The following is a 20477-nucleotide window of genomic DNA, read 5'->3' as shown; positions in this document are numbered from 1 at the left end:
CCTTGCCATCATCTCCTGAGGCAGCATCTCCAGGGCGGCCCGCCCTCCTCCCTCGTGCTGCCCCGCGTTGGCCGCGTCCCTAGTCTCCAGGCAAGAAATTAAGGCGGGTCCCTTGTAAGCGGGGCCTGCTGGAAAGCTGAGGGGCGGGCTCCTGGGACCACCTGCAGGCGTCAGGGATGCAGCAGAGAAGAACCGAGCGGCTGGGCCGATGGAGCCCTTGGTTTGGTTCGCTCCCCAAGCCCCAAGGTCATGCGTGGGCGGGGGTGTCCCAGAGCTCCCGGCCGGTCTACGGCCTAACGCGCGCTCCCTTCCTTCGCAGGCCCAGCCTCCGGACCCTGGTGTGGCGCATGGGGCCATGGCCCTGCTCCCCGGGCCCGCGGAGCCCCCGGGCCCCGAGCCCCCGGTTGGCGGCGGCGGCGGCAGCGGCAGCGGCGGCGTTGGCGGGGCCCGCGCCCGGCACGTCATCATCAACGTGGGCGGCTGCAGGGTGCGCCTGGCCTGGGCCGCGCTGGCCCGCTGTCCCCTGGCGCGCCTCGAGCGCCTCCGCGCCTGCCGCGGCCACGACGAGCTGCTGCGCGTGTGCGACGACTACGACGTGAGCCGCGACGAGTTCTTCTTCGACCGCAGTCCGTGCGCCTTCCGCGCCATCGTGGCGCTGCTGCGCGCCGGGAAGCTGCGGCTGCTGCGCGGCGCGTGCGCCCTGGCCTTCCGCGACGAGCTGGCCTACTGGGGCATCGACGAGGCGCGCCTGGAGCGCTGCTGCCTGCGCCGCCTGCGCCGCCGCGAGGAGGAGGCCGCCGAGGCGCGCGCGGGGCCGGCGGAGCGCGGGGGCCCCGGCAGCCCGGCCTGCGCCCCTGGGTCCGGCGGCGGGCGGCTGGCGCGCGGCCGGCGGCGCCTGCGCGACGTGCTGGACGACCCGCGCTCGGGCCCGGCCGGCAAGCTCTTCGCCTGCGTGTCCGTGGCCTTCGTGGCCGTCACGGCGGTCGGCCTCTGCCTCAGCACCATGCCCGACATCCGCGCCGAGGAGGAGAGGGTGAGCGCGGGGCCGGGATGACGGGGCCGGGCAGGGCTGGGGGCGGCTGGGCCGGAACTGGGGAGGGGCGGCGGCAGCTGGGGCGTGGGGCGCCCGCTGGGTGGTGGTCTTAGGCACCGCGACCCCGTTGGTCGCTGAAACTGCAGGCCCTGGGCCTCCCTGCACCCGCCCAGGGCAGGTTTGCTGGGAGTGAGCCCGCGGCGCGGCTGCCCCATCAGGCCGCCCACTGCGCTGCCAGCAGAGGCTCCAAATTCCAGCCGATTTCAAGAACTCGGCGAGGCTGCCGGGCCAGCGGGCCTTCTCGCTGAACCGCTCTGACGGCCAGGCCTTGAGGCTTGGACAGCTTGGAGTTAAAACACACAGTCTAGAGAGTGCTGTGCTCTAAACTCAAGTCCCGTCGTCCTGGACCACAGGGACAGGACCTCTGAATTCTTCCAGGCGCCCAGCTCTGGCACACCCAGGGCCGGCTTTGTGGAGGTGCTGGGGCTCGTTTCTGAGCAGACAGTAGACTTCCTGCCCCCTCTGTTGTCCCGTGAGGCAGCGGGCAGAAGTGTCGTCCTGGGATCAGGATGTCACCCAGAGCTCAGCAGCGTTTGTGCGATGTGCACACTGCGGAATGTCTCGGAAACACTCGGGGAAGGCCTGAGTGGGTGTCGTCCGGGTCGGGCTTAGACGAGAGGAGGTGCTGCAGTATTTGAAGGATGTGGCTTCGTGTTGCCCTCAAAGCATTGCCTGTGTTTTCTCACGGGGTGGCAGGGGCGTCCTGCCTTAACCTCCCCAGCTCCAGCTTCCAGGGGTGGCAGAGGCTCGGACTTGAACCCCACAGCCCCAGGCAGAGCAGGGCAGAGCTCATGTCAGCCTCTCAGTGAGAGCCCCTCCGCAGTCCGGGGTAGAGCCCGAGCTCCCTGCCGTCAGCTCATTATTCAGAGACACGGAGCTCTGTTCTCCTGGAACATTAGCTGTGAGCCGTCTTGACCACGAGCCTGGTGATCCTGACTGCAGATTAGATTTAAATGTAAATTTTAGGCAATTGGTTTGGCTTCTCCTTCATCGTGTGGGTGTCTGACTCCTGAGCTGTCATTTCCAGTTGTCTTAACCAGGCCCCAGCTGGGGATTCTGCTTGGAAAGACACTTGACGTGTTTGGACTTCCTCAGTAGCAGTAACTCCATACAGTCCGAGGAGGGAAATCACTTACACAGGGATCAGGGAACAGAAGTTAGGGCTGTGCCAACCGATGACAGCGTCACCAGAGGTTGAGCTGACCCTGAGAATCCTCTAGGCGTCATCTGGTCCCCACGTCACCTGCCATTCACGTCCGTCACCCACCTCTTCCCCATTTCCAGAAACACTGCTTCACACCACCCAGGTGCTGTCTCACCACATCAGTCATCAGATTAGGAAGTAAGGACCCCAGTGTTGGTGAGCACGTGGTGAGCGTGGCCGTGTGCTCGTGAGGGGTGCTTACGAAGCCCTGGCCCGCTGCACACAGTAGGAGCTGTCACTGCCACAGGAAGGAGGAAGTTTTATGTTTCATCAGCTGTGTGTGTGGTAAAACCCCATACAATTCACCGTCTCAGCCATTTTCATGTGCAGTTCAGTGGCGTTAAGTACATCCACAGTGCTGTGCAACCATCACCACCCTCTGTCCCCAGAAATCTTTCATCTTCCCAAACTGAAGCTTTGTCCCCATTAAACACTAACTCCCCAGCCCCTGGAACCCAGCCTGTACCTTCTGCCTCTGTGAATGCAGCTCCTTTAGGGACTCATTTAAGTGGAATCCCACAGGCAGCATCTTTCTGTGACTGTCTTGTTTCACTGAGCACAGTGTCCTCTGGGTTCACCCGTGATGCAGCAGGTGTCAGACCCCTTCCTGTTTAGGGGCTGAGTACCTCTCCCGCGTATGTATCGCCTCACCTTGTTCATCCGTCATCCGCCCGTGGACACTTGGGTCGCTTCCTCCCTTTGCTGTTGGGAATAACGCTGCTGTGGACGCGGCACAAACATCTGGTGAGTCCCTGCCCTCGGTTCTTTGGGGTTTATCCCAGGAGTGCACTAGCTGGATTCTGTGTTTACTTTTGTGGGGAGCCTCCCTGCTGTCCCCTGCAGCTGCACCCTTGATGGTCCGACCACGGAAGTTTCCAGGCACGAGGCATCAGGGATGGAGGGCATGGAATCCTTCATTATTTTCTTGTTTGTTGGGGTTTTTCCAGTAGAAATTTTTATTTTATTTTATTTACTTATTTATTGGCTGTATTGGGTCTTTGTTGCTACACATGGACTTTCTGTAGTTGCCGCGAGCGGGGGCTACTCTTCATTGCGGTGCGCAGGCTTCTCATTGTGGTGGCTTCTCTTGTAGTGCAGCATGGGCTCTAGAGCGCAGGCTCAGTAGTTGTGGCGCACGGGCTTAGTTGCTCCGCGGCATGTGGGATCTTCCCGGACCAGGGATCGAACCTGTGTCTCCTGCATTGGCAGGCGGATTCTTAACCAGTGCGCCACCAGGGAAGCCCTCCAGTAGAATTTAGCTTGAAAGGCACAAGGCTGAAGCATTATCTCTGTGTGATCTCTGATTTTAATTAAGTGGCTAAAGAACTTCTTTGTGAGATTTCAGGTCTTCTCTTGAAGGCTGCAGAAAGCATCCTCTGAGAGGCACAGCACCGACAGCTCCGTGGGCCTGAGGTCCTCATCCTCCATCAGTGACAAGCAGGGACGCTTCCCCAACGCGCCCACATTCTAGTTAGCACTCCAGTTAAATGCACCCAATTCCCTCCTGAAAAACGACCTTGGGGGAGCAGGGAGTGTCATGAAGAATCAGGGGTGAGCTGGTGCGGCTCCCTTTTCATCAGTCTGTCTGGTGACATCTCTTGTCATCTCTGGCAGCATTGGCATCGGTGGTTATTTTTGTGTGTAGGTGCAGAAAAGCGTCAAGGGAGAAAAAAGATTATTATCCTCCATTATTCAGGGACTCAGAGGAAAGTTGATTCCTGCTGCCGATCCCTGAAATACCCCTTGAGTGGCCAGGCCCCCGCCTGGGCTGGAAGGAGGCCCCCACTGCACAGAAATCCCGGCCCCCGGCTCCAGTGTGGCCGGGACGCGGCCTTTGGGCACAGGGACCAGCTCCCTTTGCCTTCTTGTCTTGGCCCCAGGACAGACTCTGCAGCCAGACATCCAGGTCCCCTCTGGCTGGTGACGTGGCCTGAGCCCCAGGGTGGCTGGCAGAGCTGCGCAAAGTCCCTGTGCCCCGAGGCCGCGCAGGCACCGTGTGCTTGTGGGTGGGCTCCCTGCGGTCCGCCCTCCCCTGGAATCCAGGCTCTTGCTGTCCAGCGCTGCCCCTGTGTCTCCTCGGTGCCCTGGTAGTCCCTGTGCCTGGTGGTGGCTCTGTCCAGAATTTGCTCTCACGCGCTGTAACTGAGTGAGAGCTAGGTCTCCGCTTTTCACGGTTTATAGGAAGAAGGATGGTAAGAGCATACCTGCGGGACGAATCTTGAGGACGTTTTGCCGAATGAAACAAGCCAACTGACCGTTCAGTAGGACAAATCCCGTCTGATTCCACTCACATGAGGCACTTAGAGCCATCAGATCCGTGGAGTCAGAGTGTGGACGGGCCGGGTGGGGGCCGCAGTGATCCGCAGGGCGCAGCCCGTCCCAAGTCAAAGCAGCTGGGGCTCCGGTGCGTCCGACCCTCGGCCAGGCGGGTCCCAGGACCCCCCCTCACGCTTAGCGAGAGCAGGGCAGCCCCGGGCCGAGCAGACCCGGCATGGCTGCAGCAGGAAAGGCCACAGGGCCCACAGCCACACCGGGACTCCTTGCTGCCTCTTGCGCCCCCGTCGAGGTGCGGGGGGGGCCCCGGGCAGAGCCGCCCCTCCGACTCCATGGCGTTCGGTGTCCAGGTCAGCGTGCGGGTGGGGGCCGGGTCCCCAGGAGCGTCTGTGGGGCAGCCCAGGGCTGGGCTCGGCCTCGGGATGGGACCCGCGGGACCCTCACGGCCCGTCCTCTGGCTCCTGCCGTTCTGAAGGTGACACGGTGAGCAGTTAGGCCTGCTCCTTGTTCGCGGTGGGGCCTTGACGGCTACGGCTCCACCGTGGACCACGTGTGTCCCCTGCTGCCGTGAAATAAACCACCACGACTGCCTCATGAAACAGCACGACTCGCCCTTGAGGTCCCGGTGGGACCCGGGCCTCACGTCCAGGGCTGGTTCCTGCGGAGGCTCCGGGGGGCCTGTCCCCTTCCCTCATCCCTCGGCCCCTCCTCTGTCCTCCCAGCACGTCGCCTGGTTCTCCTCTCCCACCACCGTCCCCTCCTCGTGATGGGCTGGAAGGACCCTGTGACGACACTGGCCCCGTAAGCAGAATGCTCCCGGCTCCGGCCTCGCCATCATCCCACCCTCCATAGTCCCTTCTGCCATCAGAGGCGACACAGCCGTGGGCCCGAGGACCAGGATGTGGACGTCTTCCAGGCATTATGTGGCCGACCACCGTCATGAAAACACTCGAGGGTGAGACTCCTGCTGCGTGTCCCCAGGTCCCTGCCCCGGTCGGGGCCACGCTGGCGCTGCCCAGGGAGCTGTCTCCCTCCTGCACTGAGGTCTCAGCCAGGAGCCCCTTCCAGCGCTCAGCTCTGCCCTCGTGGACGCCTGTCCTCACCCTTCCGTGTCGTGTTCATAACCTCAGGCCCAGCAGACGTAAGGATCCCGCCCGTCTGAGGGCTTCCGAGGGTTCGAAACCCCAGGTGATATCGGAGTTGTCCATGCAGAATCTCCAGGCCCGGACGCTGGTTTTGCCTTGGAGATGAAGACAGGTGTTTGCAGGGCGAGAAGCTGGCCAGCGGGAGAAAAGGAGACCGCCACCCGGAAGCCCCATGGAACGCACACCAGCCCTGAGTTATCTTAGCACAGCGCTCGCTGTGTGTCGGCAACAGCTCTTAGGAGCGTTGCTGTGGCGTCTCGGGCGTTCACCGGGTCAGGAGCACAAAGAAGGACCGGTGTCCCCCCCAGACTTCTGGGGCTGTGGCTGCTCTTGCCTCCGCCTGTAGGACCCAGGGGCAGGGGCTGGGGGCGTGCACGCAAGACCCGCTCTGTCCTGCCCCGGGAGGGCCCCGCGGAGTGGGCTCAGTCCCCAGTGTCTGGTCCACGGTGGGACCATCCATGCAGGAAGGAAAGGCTCCCTGGCACCCAGCGGGTCTCGTGACCAGGCCTCAGGGCTGTCTGCTCAACAGTCCCTCCTTGTCTGCAGAGATGAGATTAGTAACACCAAACCCCTAAACACCGTGGCCACAGAAAGTTACCGTGCCTCCTCTGACCCCAAGAGTACACTCTCAGCTAACGCACTGCCTGGTTCCTGGGAGAAACGATCACAGCGGTCAGCACCCCGAGATGCCCCCCGTCTCATTACCGGGCTGGACAGTCTCCCCTAGGCACGCGAGCAGAAGTTTTAATGCCAGGCTCAGAGGGAGAGGGAGGGGTCTGTGCCCCCCGACCCGGTGAGGTGAGGCGGGGGGCCAGTGCTGGAGGGACGCCCCCCAGCTCCTGCAGACGGCGAGGCAGCCCCAGCTCCAGGGCTGACCCCAGACCCCACCTACAAGTCGCTGTGGGAGCCCCAAGCCAGACAGGAGGCGAGGCCCCCGACCCGCTGCCTCAGGGGGCTCCAGTGGGCCTCTGGCCTCACTCCTAGGGTACTGGGGGCTCTGTGAAGGAGACAGAGCGTTTCTCCAGCCCTCCCCACCCCACCCCCCGCCGGGCACCACGCAGGCCCAGGGCCTGGGCACCAGGCCATGCCAGAGCCCACGATTGCTGCAGGATAATCCAACCTCCTGAGGCTGTGTCGGGCGTGGTTAGGTGACCACGGGGCCAGGTCGTCCCATCGGGGCCCTCCCCGTGCTGGAAGCCACCCCGTGGCGCCAGCCCAGCCATCAGATGCTGAGGACAGGCCTTTGGAACCGCTGGGAGGATGGGACAGGAGCCTTTGTTTCAGCAAACAGCTCGCAGATTCCTTCATGCGGTGGCGGCCGTCGTTGCCTGGAGACAGTGCAGAGCTTGGCGGCGGCGGGACGGGCTGCGAACCGGCCTGGGGGGAACAGCGCGTCCTCACGCAGGCTGCGCTCAGAGCCAGCACTTCCTTTCCACGGAGGCTGGTGTTTGGCTTGCGAGTCGATTTTTTCCTTTAAGCTCATATGATTAAATCAAGACCCACATAATTAGTTATGGATTTCATGACTGGGACTTCAAGTATTGAATTCACTAAGACATTTGGCAACAGCTTCGGAAGCTGGTGACAGAGCTTCTGCTGCGTGTGGGCACAGACACACACGTCGAGTTTGCCAGCCTGGAGCTGGGGTGAGAGCTTTGCTGCTTCCGACCTGTGTCAGTCAGGGTTCCCGGGAGAAACAAACGGAACCAGCGCAGCGGGCTGTCTCTCCTTGGTTCTCCCCTGTGGGACCCCTGGCCCACCGTGATGTGTGGAAGCACGGCACCGTCTGGTCACAGGCTCACAGCTGGAGGGATTTTGCCTCCGATGATTCGGCCTGGAGTCCCCCACCACCCGCCCCCGGCCTGCCTCGGATGATGTCAGGCCTTAGACTCTGAAGTGATTCAGACTTTGGGGGCTGTTGGATGGAATGCAGGGGAGAAGGACATGAACTGGCAGCGGTGGGGTGCAGAGTGCTACCGGCTGAATGTCATGTCCCCCAGATTCACATGCTGAATCCTAACGCCCAGTGTGTCGGGGCCGGGAGGCCTCTGGGGGCGACGAGGTCATGAGGGTGGAGCCCTCGCGATGGGATTAGTGTCCCCGTAACAGTGACCGCAGAGCTCCCCTGCCCCTTCGCCATGTGAGGACACAGTGAGAAGGTGCGTCCACGTACCAGGAGCAGGTCCTCAGCAGACACCGATTCTGCCTGGACCCCACGCGTCTGGCTCCAGAGCTGCGAAGGATGAACATCTGTTGTTTCAGCCCCGGCAGCAGCACAAACGGACTGCGCCGGCGGCAAAGGAGCCCCTGAGCCTGGGGACCTGGGCTTCTTTCCAGCTCCTGGCACAGCGTCTCCCGTCCACGACGTGTAAGAATGCTGCATTTGGGCCGCTGCCACAGGGCCGGACCACGGGGCTCTCCCACCAGCATCCGCTGGGCACGGGGGCTGCACGTGACCTCCACCTCGTCCCAGGAGGCTCCGGTCCCCACCCAGCAGGGGAAGGTGGCTTCCCTGTGGAAACGCGGCCCGTGACCCTCTGTGTCCCATCGTCACACGCATGCGAACGGACTGGTGGTGCTGTCCTGACCTGGTGGCCACAGGGCCCAGTGGAGCTGAAAGGAAAAAGGAAGGATGGAAACGGGCCAGCAGCCTCTGCTGACACAGCCGCCCTGGGGCTGCAGGGAGCGCCCCTGTGACCCCAGGGCCCCCAGGGACTGAGCTGGGAACAGAGGCTCCCAGGACCACTGAAAACGGGTAATAGGTTTGGCTGGTTTATTTTCTTGTTTGCAAAGATCTGATCCAGGAACCACCAAAATGTGGTGGCAGCTATTCTGCTGTGGCAGAAGCTCATCTGAGAGCCAGACGTTCCTGGGCCAGGTGCTAACCCTGATCGTCGTTCTCTTCTGTAAAATGAGGGTGGTGGCTTCAGGGCTGCTGGGAAAGGCGAGGCTTCGGCCCCTCCCCCTGACGCGTCCCTTCTCCCCCCACCATGCCCCCACCACGCCGCCCAGAACTGTAGTCCAAGGCCCCTAGCAGTCATTGGCCGCCACGCTGGAGGGACCACTGCCTGTTTTCAAGGGAGACCCTCTTACGAGGCTCTTAGAGGCACTGGAAACCGAGCCAGATGTGCCAGGGGATAAACATGAAGCTCGGGACACTTTCCTCTACTTTCCATGTACATTTGGCAGGAAAAACAGGGGATTTTTGTTTTGAATTTGTGCTTTAGTCTGTGGGGAAAAAAAGACTTGTGCTCAAATGCCTAGAATAGAAGCTACAAGACTCTTTTTTTTTTTAAAGACAATTTTTTAGAGCAGTTTCAAGTTCACAGCAAAATTGAGAGGAAGGTACAGAAATTTCCCATATGCCCCCTGCACCACCACCCCCAGATGCACAGCCTCTCCCAGCATCAGCGTCCCCAGAGCGTGGACGTTTGTTACAAATGATGAACCTATGCCGACATGTCATAATCACTCAAAGCCCAGAGTTTACATGAGCGTCACTCTGGGTAGTGTACGTTCTGTGGGTTTGGACAAATGTGAAATGACATGAATCCGCCATAATGGCCTCACACAGAATCGTTCCACTGCCCTAAAAATCCCCTGTGCTCCTCCCCCCCGCCCCGCCGCCGTATTCACCCCTCCCTCCCCTTCCCCAGGCCCTGGCACCACTGATCTTTTTACTTTCTCCATAGTTTTGCCCTTTCCAGAATGTCCTGTAGTTGAAATCCTCTTCAGGTTGGCTTCTTTGACTTAGGAATATGCATTGAAGGTTTCTGCAGATTTTTTTCGCGGCTTGGTAGCGCATTTCTTTTTGGCCTTGAATGATGTTCCATTGTCTGAATGCGCCACAGTTTATTCATCACTGAAGGACTGAAGGGCATCTTTTGGTCGCTTCCGTTTGGCAGTTATGAATAAAGCTGCTCTGCGCATCTCTGTGCAGGTTTTTGTGTGAACATGCGTTTTCGTTTCCTCTGGATAAATACCAAGGAGTGCGATTGCCGGATCGTCTGGTAAAACTATGTTTAGTTTTTTAAGGAAGCCCCCAAATGTCTTCCGAGGTGGCTGCACCATTTTTGCGTTCCCGCCAGCAGTGATGAGCGTTCCTGTGGCTCCACATCCTCGCCAGCCTTTCATGCTGTCAGTGCTCTGGGTTTTGGCCATGCTAACAGGTGTGGAGCGGTGTCTCCCATGCTAATAGGTGTGGAGCGGTGTCTCGTTGTTTTACCTTGCATTTCCCTGATGACATAGGATGTGGACCATCTTTTCACATGCTTATTTGCCATCTGTATGTTTTCTTTTTTTTTTTGAATTTTATTTTATTTATTTTTTACACAGCAGGTTCTTATTATTTATCTATTTTATACACATCAGTGTATACATGTCAATCCCAATCTCCCAATTCGTCCCACCCCCCCCACCCCCGCCCCCGCCACTTTCCCCCCTTGGTGTCCATACGTTTGTTCTTTACATCTGTGTCTCTATTTCTGCCCTGCAAACCGGTTCATCTGTACCATTTTTCTAGGTTCCATATATATGCGTTAATATACGATATTTGATTTTCTCTTTCTGACCTACTTCACTCTGTATGACAGTCTCTAGATCCATCCACATCTGTACAAATGACCCAGTTTCATTCCTTTTTATGGCTGAGTGATATTCCATTGTCTATATGTACCCCAACTTCTTTATCCATTCGTCTGTCGATGGGCATTTAGGTTGCTTCCATGACCTGGATATTGTAAATGGTGCTGCAATGAACATTGGGGTGCATGTGTCTTTTTGAATTATGGTTTTCTCTGGATATATGCCCAGTAGTGGGATTGCTGGGTCATATGGTAATTCTATTTTTAGTTTTTTAAGGAACCTCCATACTGTTCTCCATAGTGGCTGTATCAATTTCATTCCCACCAACAGTGCAAGAGGGTTCCTTTTCTCCACACCCTCTCCAGCATTTGTTGTTTGTAGATTTTCTGATGATGCCCATTCTAACTGGTGTGAGGTGGTACCTCATTGTAGTTTCGATTTGCATTTCTCTAATAATTAGTGATGTTGAGCAGCTTTTCATGTGCTTCTTGGCCATCTGTATGTCTTCTTTGGAGAAATGTCTATTTAGGTCTTCTGCCCATTTTCTGATTGGGTTGTTTGTTTTTTTAAGATTGAGCTGCATGAGCTGTTTATATATTTTGGAGATTAATCCGTTGTCTGTTGATTCGTTTGCAAATATTTTCTCCCATTCTGAGGGTTGTCTTTTCGTCTTGTTTATGGTTTCCTTTCCTTTGCAAAAGCTTTTAAGTTTCATTAGGTCCCATTTGTTTATTTTTGTTTTTATTTCCATTACTCTAGGAGGTGGATCAAAAAAGATCTTGCTGTGATTTATGTCAAAGAGTGTTCTTCCTATGTTTTCTTCTAAGAGTTTTATAGTGTCCAGTGTTACATTTAGGTCTCTAATCCATTTTGAGTTTATTTTTGTGTACGGTGTTAGGGAGTGTTCTAATTTCATTCTTTTACATGTAGCTGTCCAGTTTTCCCAGCACCACTTATTGAAGAGACTGTCTTTTCTCCATTGTATATCCTTTCCTCCTTTGTCATAGATTAGTTGACCATAGGTGCGTGGGTTTATCTCTGGGCTTTCTATCCTGTTCCATTGATCTATATGTCTGTTTTTGTGCCAGTACTGTATTTTCTTGCTTACTGTAGCTTTGTAGTGTAGTCTGAAGTCAGGGAGTCTGATTCCTCCAGCTCCGTTTTTTTCCCTCAAAATTGCTTTGGCTGTTTGGGGTCTTTTGTGTCTCCATACAAATTTTAAGATTTTTTGTTCTAGTTCTGTAAAGAATGCCACTGGTAATGTGATAGGGATTTCACTGAATCTGTAGATTGCTTTGGGTAGTGTAGTCATTTTCACAATATTCATTCTTCCAGTCCAAGAACATGGTATATCTCTCCATCTGTTTGTGTCATCTTTGATTTCTGTCATCAGTGTCTTATTGTTTTCTGCATACACGTCTTTTACCTCCTTAGGTAGGTTTATTCCTAGATATTTATTCTTTTTGTTGCAATGGTGAATGGGATTGTTTCCTTAATTTTTCTTTCTGATCTTTCGTTGTTAGTATATAGGAATGCAAGAGATTTCTGTGCATTAATTTTGTATCCTGCAACTTTACCAGATTCATTGATTAGCTCTAGTAGTTTTCTGGTGGCATCTTTAGGATTCTCTATGTATAGTATCATGTCATCTGCCAACAGTGACAGCTTTACTTCTTCTTTTCCAATTTGGATTCCTTTTATCTCTTTTTCTTCTCTGATTGCCATGGCTAGGACTTCCAAAACTATGTTGAATAATAGTGGTAAGAGTGGACACCCTTGTCTCGTTCCTGATCTTAGAGGGAATGCTTTCAGTTTTTCACCGTTGAGAGTGATGTTTGCTCTGGATTTGTCGTATATGGCCTTTATTATGTTGAGGTAGGTTCCCTCTCAGAGTTTTTATCATAAATGGGTGTTGAATTTTGTCAAAAACTTTTTCTGCATCTGTTGAGATAATCATATGGTTTTTCTTCTTCAATTTGTTAATATGATGTATCACATTGATTGATTTGCATATATTGAAGAGTCCTTGCATCCCTGGGATAAATCCCACTTGATCATAGTGTATGATACTTTTAATGTGTTGGATTCTGTTTGCTAGTTTTTTGTTTGTTTGTTTGTTTGTTTTGCAGTATGCGGGCCTCTCACTGTTGTGGCCTCTCCCGTTGCGGAGCACAGGCTCCGGACATGCAGGCTCAGCAGCCATGGCTCACGGGCCCAGCCGCTCTGCAGCATGTGGGATCTTCCCGGACCGGGGCACGAACCCGTGTCCCCTGCATCGGCAGGCGGACTCCCAACCACTGCGCCACCAGGGAAGCCCTGTTTGGTAGTACTTTGTTGAGGATTTTTGCATCTGTATTCATCAGTGATATTGGTGTGTAATTTTCTTTTTTTTTAGTATCTTTGTCTGGTTTTGGTATCAGGGTGATGGTGGCCTCATAGAATGAGTCTGGGAGTGTTCCTTCCTCTGCGATTTTTTGGAAGAGTTTGAGAAGGATGGGTGTTAGCTCTTCTTTAAATGTTTGCTAGAATTCACCTGTGAAGCCATCTGATCCTGGACTTATGTTTGTTGGAAGATTTTTAATCACAGTTTCAATTTCGTTACTTGTGATTGGTCTGTTCATATTTTCTATTCCTTCCTGGTTCAGTCTTGGAAGGTTGTACCTTTCTAAGAATTTGTCCATTTCTTCCAGGTTGTCCATTTTATTGGCACAGAGTTGCTTGCAGTAGTCTCTTATGATGCTTTGTATTTCTGCGGTGTCTGTTGTAACTTCTCCTTTTTCATTTCTAATTTTATTGACTTGAGTTCTCTCCCTCTTTTTCTTGATGGGTCTGGTTAAAGGTTTATCAATTTTGTTTATCTTCTCAAAGAACCAGCTTTTAGTTTTATTCATCTTTGCTATTGTTTTCTTTGTTTCTGTTTCATTTATTTCTGCTCTGACCTTTATGATTCCTTTCCTTCTACTAACTTTGGGTTTTGTTTGTTCTTCTTTCTCTAGTCCCTTTAGGTGTAAGGTTAGATTGTTTATTTGAGATTTTTCTTGTTTCTTGAGGTAGGATTGGATTTCCCTCTTTCCCCTTCCCTCTTGGAACTGCTTTTGCTGCATCCCGTAGGTTTCGGATCATCATGTTTTCATTGTCATTTGTCTCTAGATATTTTTTGATTTTCTCTTTGATTTCTTCAGTGATCTCTTGGTTATTTAGTAACGTGTTGTTTAGCCTCCATATGTTTGTGTTTTTTATGTTTTTTTCCCTGTAATTGATTTCTAATCTCATAGTGTTGTGGTCAGAAAAGATGCTTGATATGATTTCAATTTTCTTAAATTTACTGAGGCTTGATTTGTGACCCAAGATGTGATCTATCCTGGAGAATGTTCTGTGTGCACTTGAGAAGAAAGTGTAATCTGCTGTTTTTGGATGGAACGTCGTATAAATATCAATTAAATCTATCTGGTCTATTGTGTCATTTCAAGCTTGTGTTTCGTTATTAATTTTCTGTCTGGATGGTCTGTCCATTGGTGTAAGTGAGGTCTTAAATTTCCCCACTATTACTGTGTTACTGTCGATTTCCTCTTTTATAGCTGTTAGCAGTTGCCTTATGTATTGAGGTGCTCCTGTGTCGGGTGCACATATATCTATAATTGTTATATCTTCTTGGATTGATCCCTTGATCGTTATGAAGTGTCCTTCCCTGTCTCTTGTAACATTCTTTATTTTAAAGTCTATTTTATCGTATATGAGTATTGCTACTCCAGATTTCTTTTGATTTCCATTTGCATGGAATATCTTTTTCCATCCCCTCACTTTCAGTCTCTGTGTGTCCCTAGGTCTAAAGTGGGTCTCTTGCAGACAGCATATAGATGGGTCTTGTTTTTGTATCCATTCAGCGAGCCTGTGTCTTTTGGTTGGAGCATTTAATCCATTCACGTTTAAGGTAATTATCGATATGTATGTTCCTATTACCATTTTCTTAATTGTTATGGGTTTGTTTTTGTAGGTCCTTTTCTTCTCTTGTGTTTCCCACTTAGAGAAGTTCCTTTAGCATTTGTTGTAGAGCTGGTTTGGTCATGCTGAATTCTCTTAGCTTTTGCTTGTCTGTAAAGCTTTTGATTTCTCCGTTGAATCTGAATGAGATCCTTGCCAGGTAGAGTAATCTTGGTCGTAGTTTCTTCCCTTTCATCACTTTAAATATATCACGCCAGTTCCTTCTGGCTTGTAGAGTTTCTGCTGAGAAATCAGCTGTTAACCTTATGGGAGTTCCCTTGTATGTTATTTGTCGTTTTTCCCTTGTTGTTTTCAATAATTTTTCTTTGTCTTTAAGTTTTGTCAATTTGATTACTATGTGTCTTGGCGTGTTTCTCCTTGGGTTTATCCTGCCTGGGACTCTGCATTTCCTGGACTTCGGTGGCTATTTCCCTTCCCATGTTAGGGAAGTTTTCGACTATAATCTCTTCAAGTATTTTCTTGGGTCCTTTCTCTCTCTCTTCTCCTTCTGGGACCCCTGTAATGCGAATGTTGTTGCATTTAATGTTGTCCCAGAGGTCTCTTAGGCTGTCTTCATTTGTTTTCATTCTTTTTTCTTTATTCTGTTCCATTGCAGTGAATTCCACCATTCTGTCTTCCAGGTCACTTATCCGTTCTTCTGCCTCAGTTATTCTGCTATTGATTCCTTCTAGTGTAGTTTTCATTTCAGTTACTGTATTGTTCTTCTCTGTTTGTTTGTTCTTTAATTCTTCTAGGTCTTTGTTAAACATTTCTTGCATTTTCTCGATCTTCACCTCCGTTCTTTTTCCGAGGTCCTGGATCACCTTCACTATCGTTATTCTGAATTCTTTTTCTGGAAGGTTGCCTATCTCCACTTCATTCAGTTGTTTTTCTGGGGCTTTATCTTGTTCCTTCATCTGGTACGTAGCCTTCTGCCTTTTAATCTTGTCTATCTTTCTGTGAATGTGGTTTTCGTTCCACAGGCTGCGGGACTGTAGTTCTTGCTTCTGCTGTCTGCCCTCTGGTGGATGAGGCTGTCTAAGAGGCTTGTGTAAGTTTCCTGATGTGAGGGATTGGTGGCGGGTAGAGCTGACTGTTGCTCTGGTGGGCAGAGCTCAGTGAAACTTTAATCCGCTAGTCTGCTGATGGGTAGGGCTGGGTTCCCTCCCTGTTGGTTGTTTGGCCTGAGGCAACCCAGCACTGGAGCCTACCCAGCTCTTTGGTGGGGCTAATAACAGACTCTGGGAGGGCTCACGCCAAGGAGTACTTCCCAGAACTTCTGCTGCCAGTGTCCTTGTCCCTTGGTGAGCCACAGCCACCCCCTGCCTCTGCAGGAGACCCTCCAACACTGGCAGGTAGGTCTGGTTCAGTCTCCCCTGGGGTCACTGTTCCTTCCCCTGGGTCCCGATGCACACACTACTTTGTGTGTGCCCTCCAAGAGTGGAGTCTCTTTCCCCCAGTCCTGCTGAAGTCCTGCAGTCAATTCCCACTAGGCTTCAAAGTCTGATTCTCTAGGAATTCCTCCTGCCGTTGCCGGACCCCCAGGTTGGGAAGCCTGACGTGGGGCTCAGAACCTTCACTCCAGTGGGTGGACTTCTGTGGTATAAGTGTTCTCCAGTCTATGAGACACCCACGCAGCAGTTATGGGATTTGATTTTATTGTGATTGCGCCCCTCCTACCGTCTCACTGTGGCTTCTCCTTTGTCTTGGACGTGGGGTATCTTTTGGTGAGTTCCAGTGTCTTCCTGTCGATCACTGTTCAGCAGGTAGTTGTGATTCCGGTGCTGTCGCAAGAGGGACTGAGCACACGTCCTTCTACTCCGCCATCTTGAACCAATGCCCTGTATGTTTTCTCTTCTCCCACATTTGCTGTGAGAACCTCATTGACCTCCTGGTGGTTAATCTCACAGTGTTGAGGGCCTCCCCTGACAGGGTCCCCTGGAGCTTCTAACTCTCAGACTTGTTCACCCTGAGCCTCCAGCAATTGGAAAATCACAGTCGGGTTTTCCTGCCTGGCCCTGGTTCCCACGGCAGCTTCGAGTCTCTGCCCTAGGAAGCGGGACTCCCTGCGTCCACCCGTCTGTCTCTCCAGTCCTCGGGGGGCAGTGATTTGCCCTGTGACCTCACCTCTCTTACGGCCCAAGAAGAGTTGTTGACTCTCCAGTCTGTTCAGATTTTCAGTTGTTGTTTGGAGGGAGCGGCGACTGCCAAGCTCTTGACGTGCAGAACTGGAAGCCGGTCCCAAGGTTCTCTGTGTCATAATCTGGCCAAGGCCTTTGGTTCACCTTCTCTGTCACCGGAAGAGGCAAAACTGGGTGTTGGTTAAGTTCTCAGACTTAAATGCAGACCAGGGCTCCCGCCCCAGCTCTTGTAACCCACTGCTGAAGACCTGACAACACTTCCACGTCCTTTCAGAGCCAAAGTTTCCTCGTCTGTGAAATGCAGATACTTCAGAGCTGCTGAGGTTAAACTGAATAATGCTTGGAAACTGCTGTGGACGGCGCTTTGCACACAGAATCCAGTGACAGCTTTTTACCCTTTTGCAAACAAGATGCTAAAGCACGTGCGGGATACGGGGTGGGCGGCGGCGACGAGGCCGCGTCCAGGCACTGACTCTCCTTCTCCAGACACTGGTTTCTGTAAACGACACAGCAGGAGTTGTCGGTCCGCAGTGGGAGCAGAGGGGAAGCCAGGCCGAAGGGGCAGCTGGGGAATCAGACGACCGGCCCCTGCATGGCTGTCAGCAGGTGCCTCATCGCACTCAGGATGTGACCCGGGCCCAGGGCGGGGGCCTCCGTCTCCCCAGCTGGTGTGGAGACCATGGGGCAGGGTGACTGGGAAGCCGCTGTGCCAGGAAACAGCCCTCTGGTCGCTTCCCCACCCTCCCTCCTGGTGCCACCGGGGGTCCCCATGCCATCCCCGCACCCCAAGTCTGCACTGACCCCCTCCAGCCTCCAGGGGCGAGACTGGCCACTGCCCTCGGCTTCAAGTGAGGAGGCCTGAGTCCTGGTCTCCCGACACAGCCACCTCGATCGGGCCCTCGGACAGTCTCTCGCTCCAGGACAGAGCGGAGAGAGAAGCGGACAGAGGAGAAAGCGGTAGAGCCCAGCGGGCCTCCCTGAGCCCGTCCCCACCCAGCCCGTCCCCACTGAGGCCCCTCCCTGGCCCCAGGCGGGGAGGACGGGCGTCACCTCGTGTTGCAGTCAGTGCCAGGGGACCCGTGCCTCGCTCCTCCACGGCAGCCGGTGTCGGGGCAGCTGTGAGAACCTTGAACGTGCCTGGAAATGAGTGGCGATCAAGGGTGTCTCCCAGCGTACGCGAGGCCATGGCCTCAGCACTTCCCTCACGGGCTTGAGGTATTTTGCTTTTTAAAAGCTGCACGTTGAAGGCAGCAAAATTCATCCAGCACCAGCCAGTTAGCGGGAACAGACCTGAGCACATAACATGAAGGAATTTTTTAATGAGAAAACGTTAACTGTTGTAATTCAGCAAACTGGCTGTTCCCAGAACCCCAACTTCTAATTTATCAGCGCCCACAAGCTCTTTGGTGAGCGAGGGTCAGGGTTACTGCAGCGGGTCGGCTTTGTTTGTGAAATCCCCACACGGGCAGCTCCTAGGGAAGCGGGCTGTGCCCCAAGGAGCAAGGTCTCAGCGGAGACTGGGGGACTGGGAGAGCTGCTGTTTTCTGATGTGACCTGGCAGTGAGCATCTTGAGAAATAAACCCTGCGCTCCTGTGAGAACGGCCACGTGGGCTCGGCTGGGTGCAGAGCTGGGAGAAAACAGCCACCGCACCGCAGACCCTGTCCTGGATGCGGTCAGCCAGGCCCCTCGCCCGCCCAGCGCGCCTGCCCAGACGGCCTGTCCCTCTGCTCCCACCAGCCTGACGCGTACCCACGCTTCAGAGTGTTTTCCTGGTTGTAAACGTGATGCTCCTTCTTTACGGAAGCGTGGCAGGTACAGAGCCGTGTACAGAACAAAGTGAAAATCAGATGAGAGGTGGTTGCTGAAGCCTGAGTGCATTTCACTGCCTCTGTTCCCGAAGCCTCTTCGTGAAACTGTAAAAGTGGTGCAGTAGTGCCTTGTGGCCACTTGGCTCCCGTAACAGTAACGTCAAAGCGGTCCGGTTATTTGGTAATTTTAAGCGCTCCCTCCCTGCAGCTCTCGTTTCCAGCCCTTCCTGTCACATCTGCTAACGGATCTTCCACCGCTCGACCACTCTGCTCACTAGGTCCTCAGCTGTACCTGTCGGGGGCGGGGCTGTGAGCCCACGCCCCGAACGCTGCCCCAAGGGGCCCTTGCGATGCCTTCGTGGGCTCCAGCCCCTGGACCCCGGGCCCGGCCGGTGCTGGGCGACCTGATAACAGTTTGCCTGGCTTTTTACGTTTGCATTCGCTCACTACAGGCTGTCCTCTTTTTGCATCTCCACCTGCATTTGCACTTCTGACGATTTCCTTCTTCATCCACCTGCCTTGGGTTGTTTGTTCTTGAGTCGGTGTGTGCGTTGCGGACGTTCCCCCAGTGTGATGACACACATCTACTGCGCCCCTCCTGAGCGAGAGGGGCTGCCAGCCTCCGGCCGGGGTCCCCCGCCACGCACGCCCCCGCTCAGCCTTCCCTGCCCGCCTGACCCTCCGTCCTCTGCCCCAAGGATGTCCGTGCAGTGTTGGCACGGCCCTGGGTCCTGCAGAAAACCTTGGCTGGTCCTGCGGGTCCACAGCGCTGCCGCTGCTGTGGTGGCCGTGATGGGCAGGGCCCCTGCCCCTGGCCCCGTGCATTTGTGCCTTCAGCTGCCAGATGGACGTGCTGAGGTCGGCAGGGAGGGGCTGCTTTCCCAGGAAAAATCACCTCCTGCTGAAGCCAGTCAGAAAGCGCACGGAAGCCAGGGCACGAGGGCCCTTCTGGTCGGCACCAGGAGCCGCCTCCTGCCCGGGTCACAGGAGCCGGAAAGCGTCGCGGGGCGAGCGCCCTGTGCGTAGCATCTCGGAGGGGCCGCGACTGAACCCAGCAGCCGGGAGGGTGCGATCAAGTCGCTGCCGCCAAGGGCTAAGGGGGATTCGCACAACTGTGCGTCAGGGGCGCCGCACGGACGGGTGGGACCAAGCCCAGCACAGGACAGAGAGGGGGAAGCACACCTGTTTCCCTGGAAAGAGCACGCCCACCCCTGCGGGAGGGCTTCCCTAGGAGCAAGGACTAAGCTTGGCGAGCAAACGAAGAGCAGCGCCTGCCCACTTCGTGCCGTTGCCTGTGACTCGGACGGAATTCAGGTTCCCGGCTGGGAACTGTTCTCCCCTGAGACGGACGCCCTCTTCACTAATTCCTGGGCGGCGGCGCTGTCTGTGATCATGTCGTTCGTCTGTGTCTGCGGCTCACGTGGGCCGCTCCCGCGAGGATGGCGGGGCCCTGGGAGCAGGGTGCCCAGCGCTCACACTCAGCGAGCTGGTGGAAAGGATGAGCGAACACCCTGTAGCTCAGACATGCTCGCAGCTGTGAGCACTGAGCGACCTCCCTCCTCAGGGCACCGAGCGTGAAGATGCTGGTGGCTGCGGTTCTGTCTGGTTCTTGAACCCCTCCAGCATTTGGGCCGGCACATCGTTCCCGGGAGGGACCAGAAGATGCGGGTGGGTCCAACGGGAAGACAGGCTCATTCCAGCCAGGCAGAGGGTGGAGTACTTCGTAACCAAGGTATCTTCATTTCTTTCCGTGTGACCCCACAAAACTGGTTCGTGGGCTGTTGCCAGGAAAGTCAACTGACAGCGCTGCTTCAGTGCAGACAGTTCGAAATGAGTACATTCATTATTTCTGTGTAAATGACTGTTTGATCTTTTTAACCATTTGTTCTCTTAAGTGGATTTAATATTCCTTCCCCTAATTATCCATTTGTACTACAAGAGCCTGTTACCATAGGTAACCGGAAAAAATAAACCTCAGTTCAGCTCAAACTATTATAAATTTGGAGTTGGTGAAATGAGTTCATAAGTATTTTCCTTAAGGTACTCACGGGCGGCACAAAGGAGACCCGCACGCGAAGCTGTTAACGAGCGACCAGCTCAGTGAGTAAGGACGAGCCCTTTACTCTTCCAAGTGTCCCGTCTGTGACGGGGTGGCTTTGTGGCCCTGCTGGTGCCCCAGCTGCAGGCCACAGCTTGGCTTCGCTGTTTTGCCAGACACAAGGTCCGCGGTGGATGGATGGAGGGA

The 20477-nt window shown here is 54.3% G+C and overlaps 1 protein-coding gene across 1 annotated transcript in view; it reads left to right on the top strand.

The window, feature by feature from the left end:
• The first annotated feature begins 294 nt into the window (after nucleotides 1–294).
• Nucleotides 295–20477, top strand: part of KCNG2 (potassium voltage-gated channel modifier subfamily G member 2) — a 33221-nt gene continuing 13038 nt past the window's right edge. The window contains exon 1 of the mRNA XM_079943516.1: nucleotides 295–1033. Coding sequence (XP_079799642.1) covers nucleotides 356–1033 — 678 coding nt within the window. The 5' untranslated portion in view covers nucleotides 295–355. The remainder of the gene's footprint in view (nucleotides 1034–20477) is intronic.

The sequence above is a fragment of the Stenella coeruleoalba genome, assembly GCF_951394435.1.
Source record: "Stenella coeruleoalba genome assembly, chromosome: 14".
In the NCBI taxonomy this organism is placed as follows: Eukaryota; Metazoa; Chordata; class Mammalia; order Artiodactyla; family Delphinidae; genus Stenella; species Stenella coeruleoalba.
The sequence above is the reverse complement of the archived record's forward strand: the minus strand, read 5'-3'. Positions and strand labels throughout refer to the sequence as shown.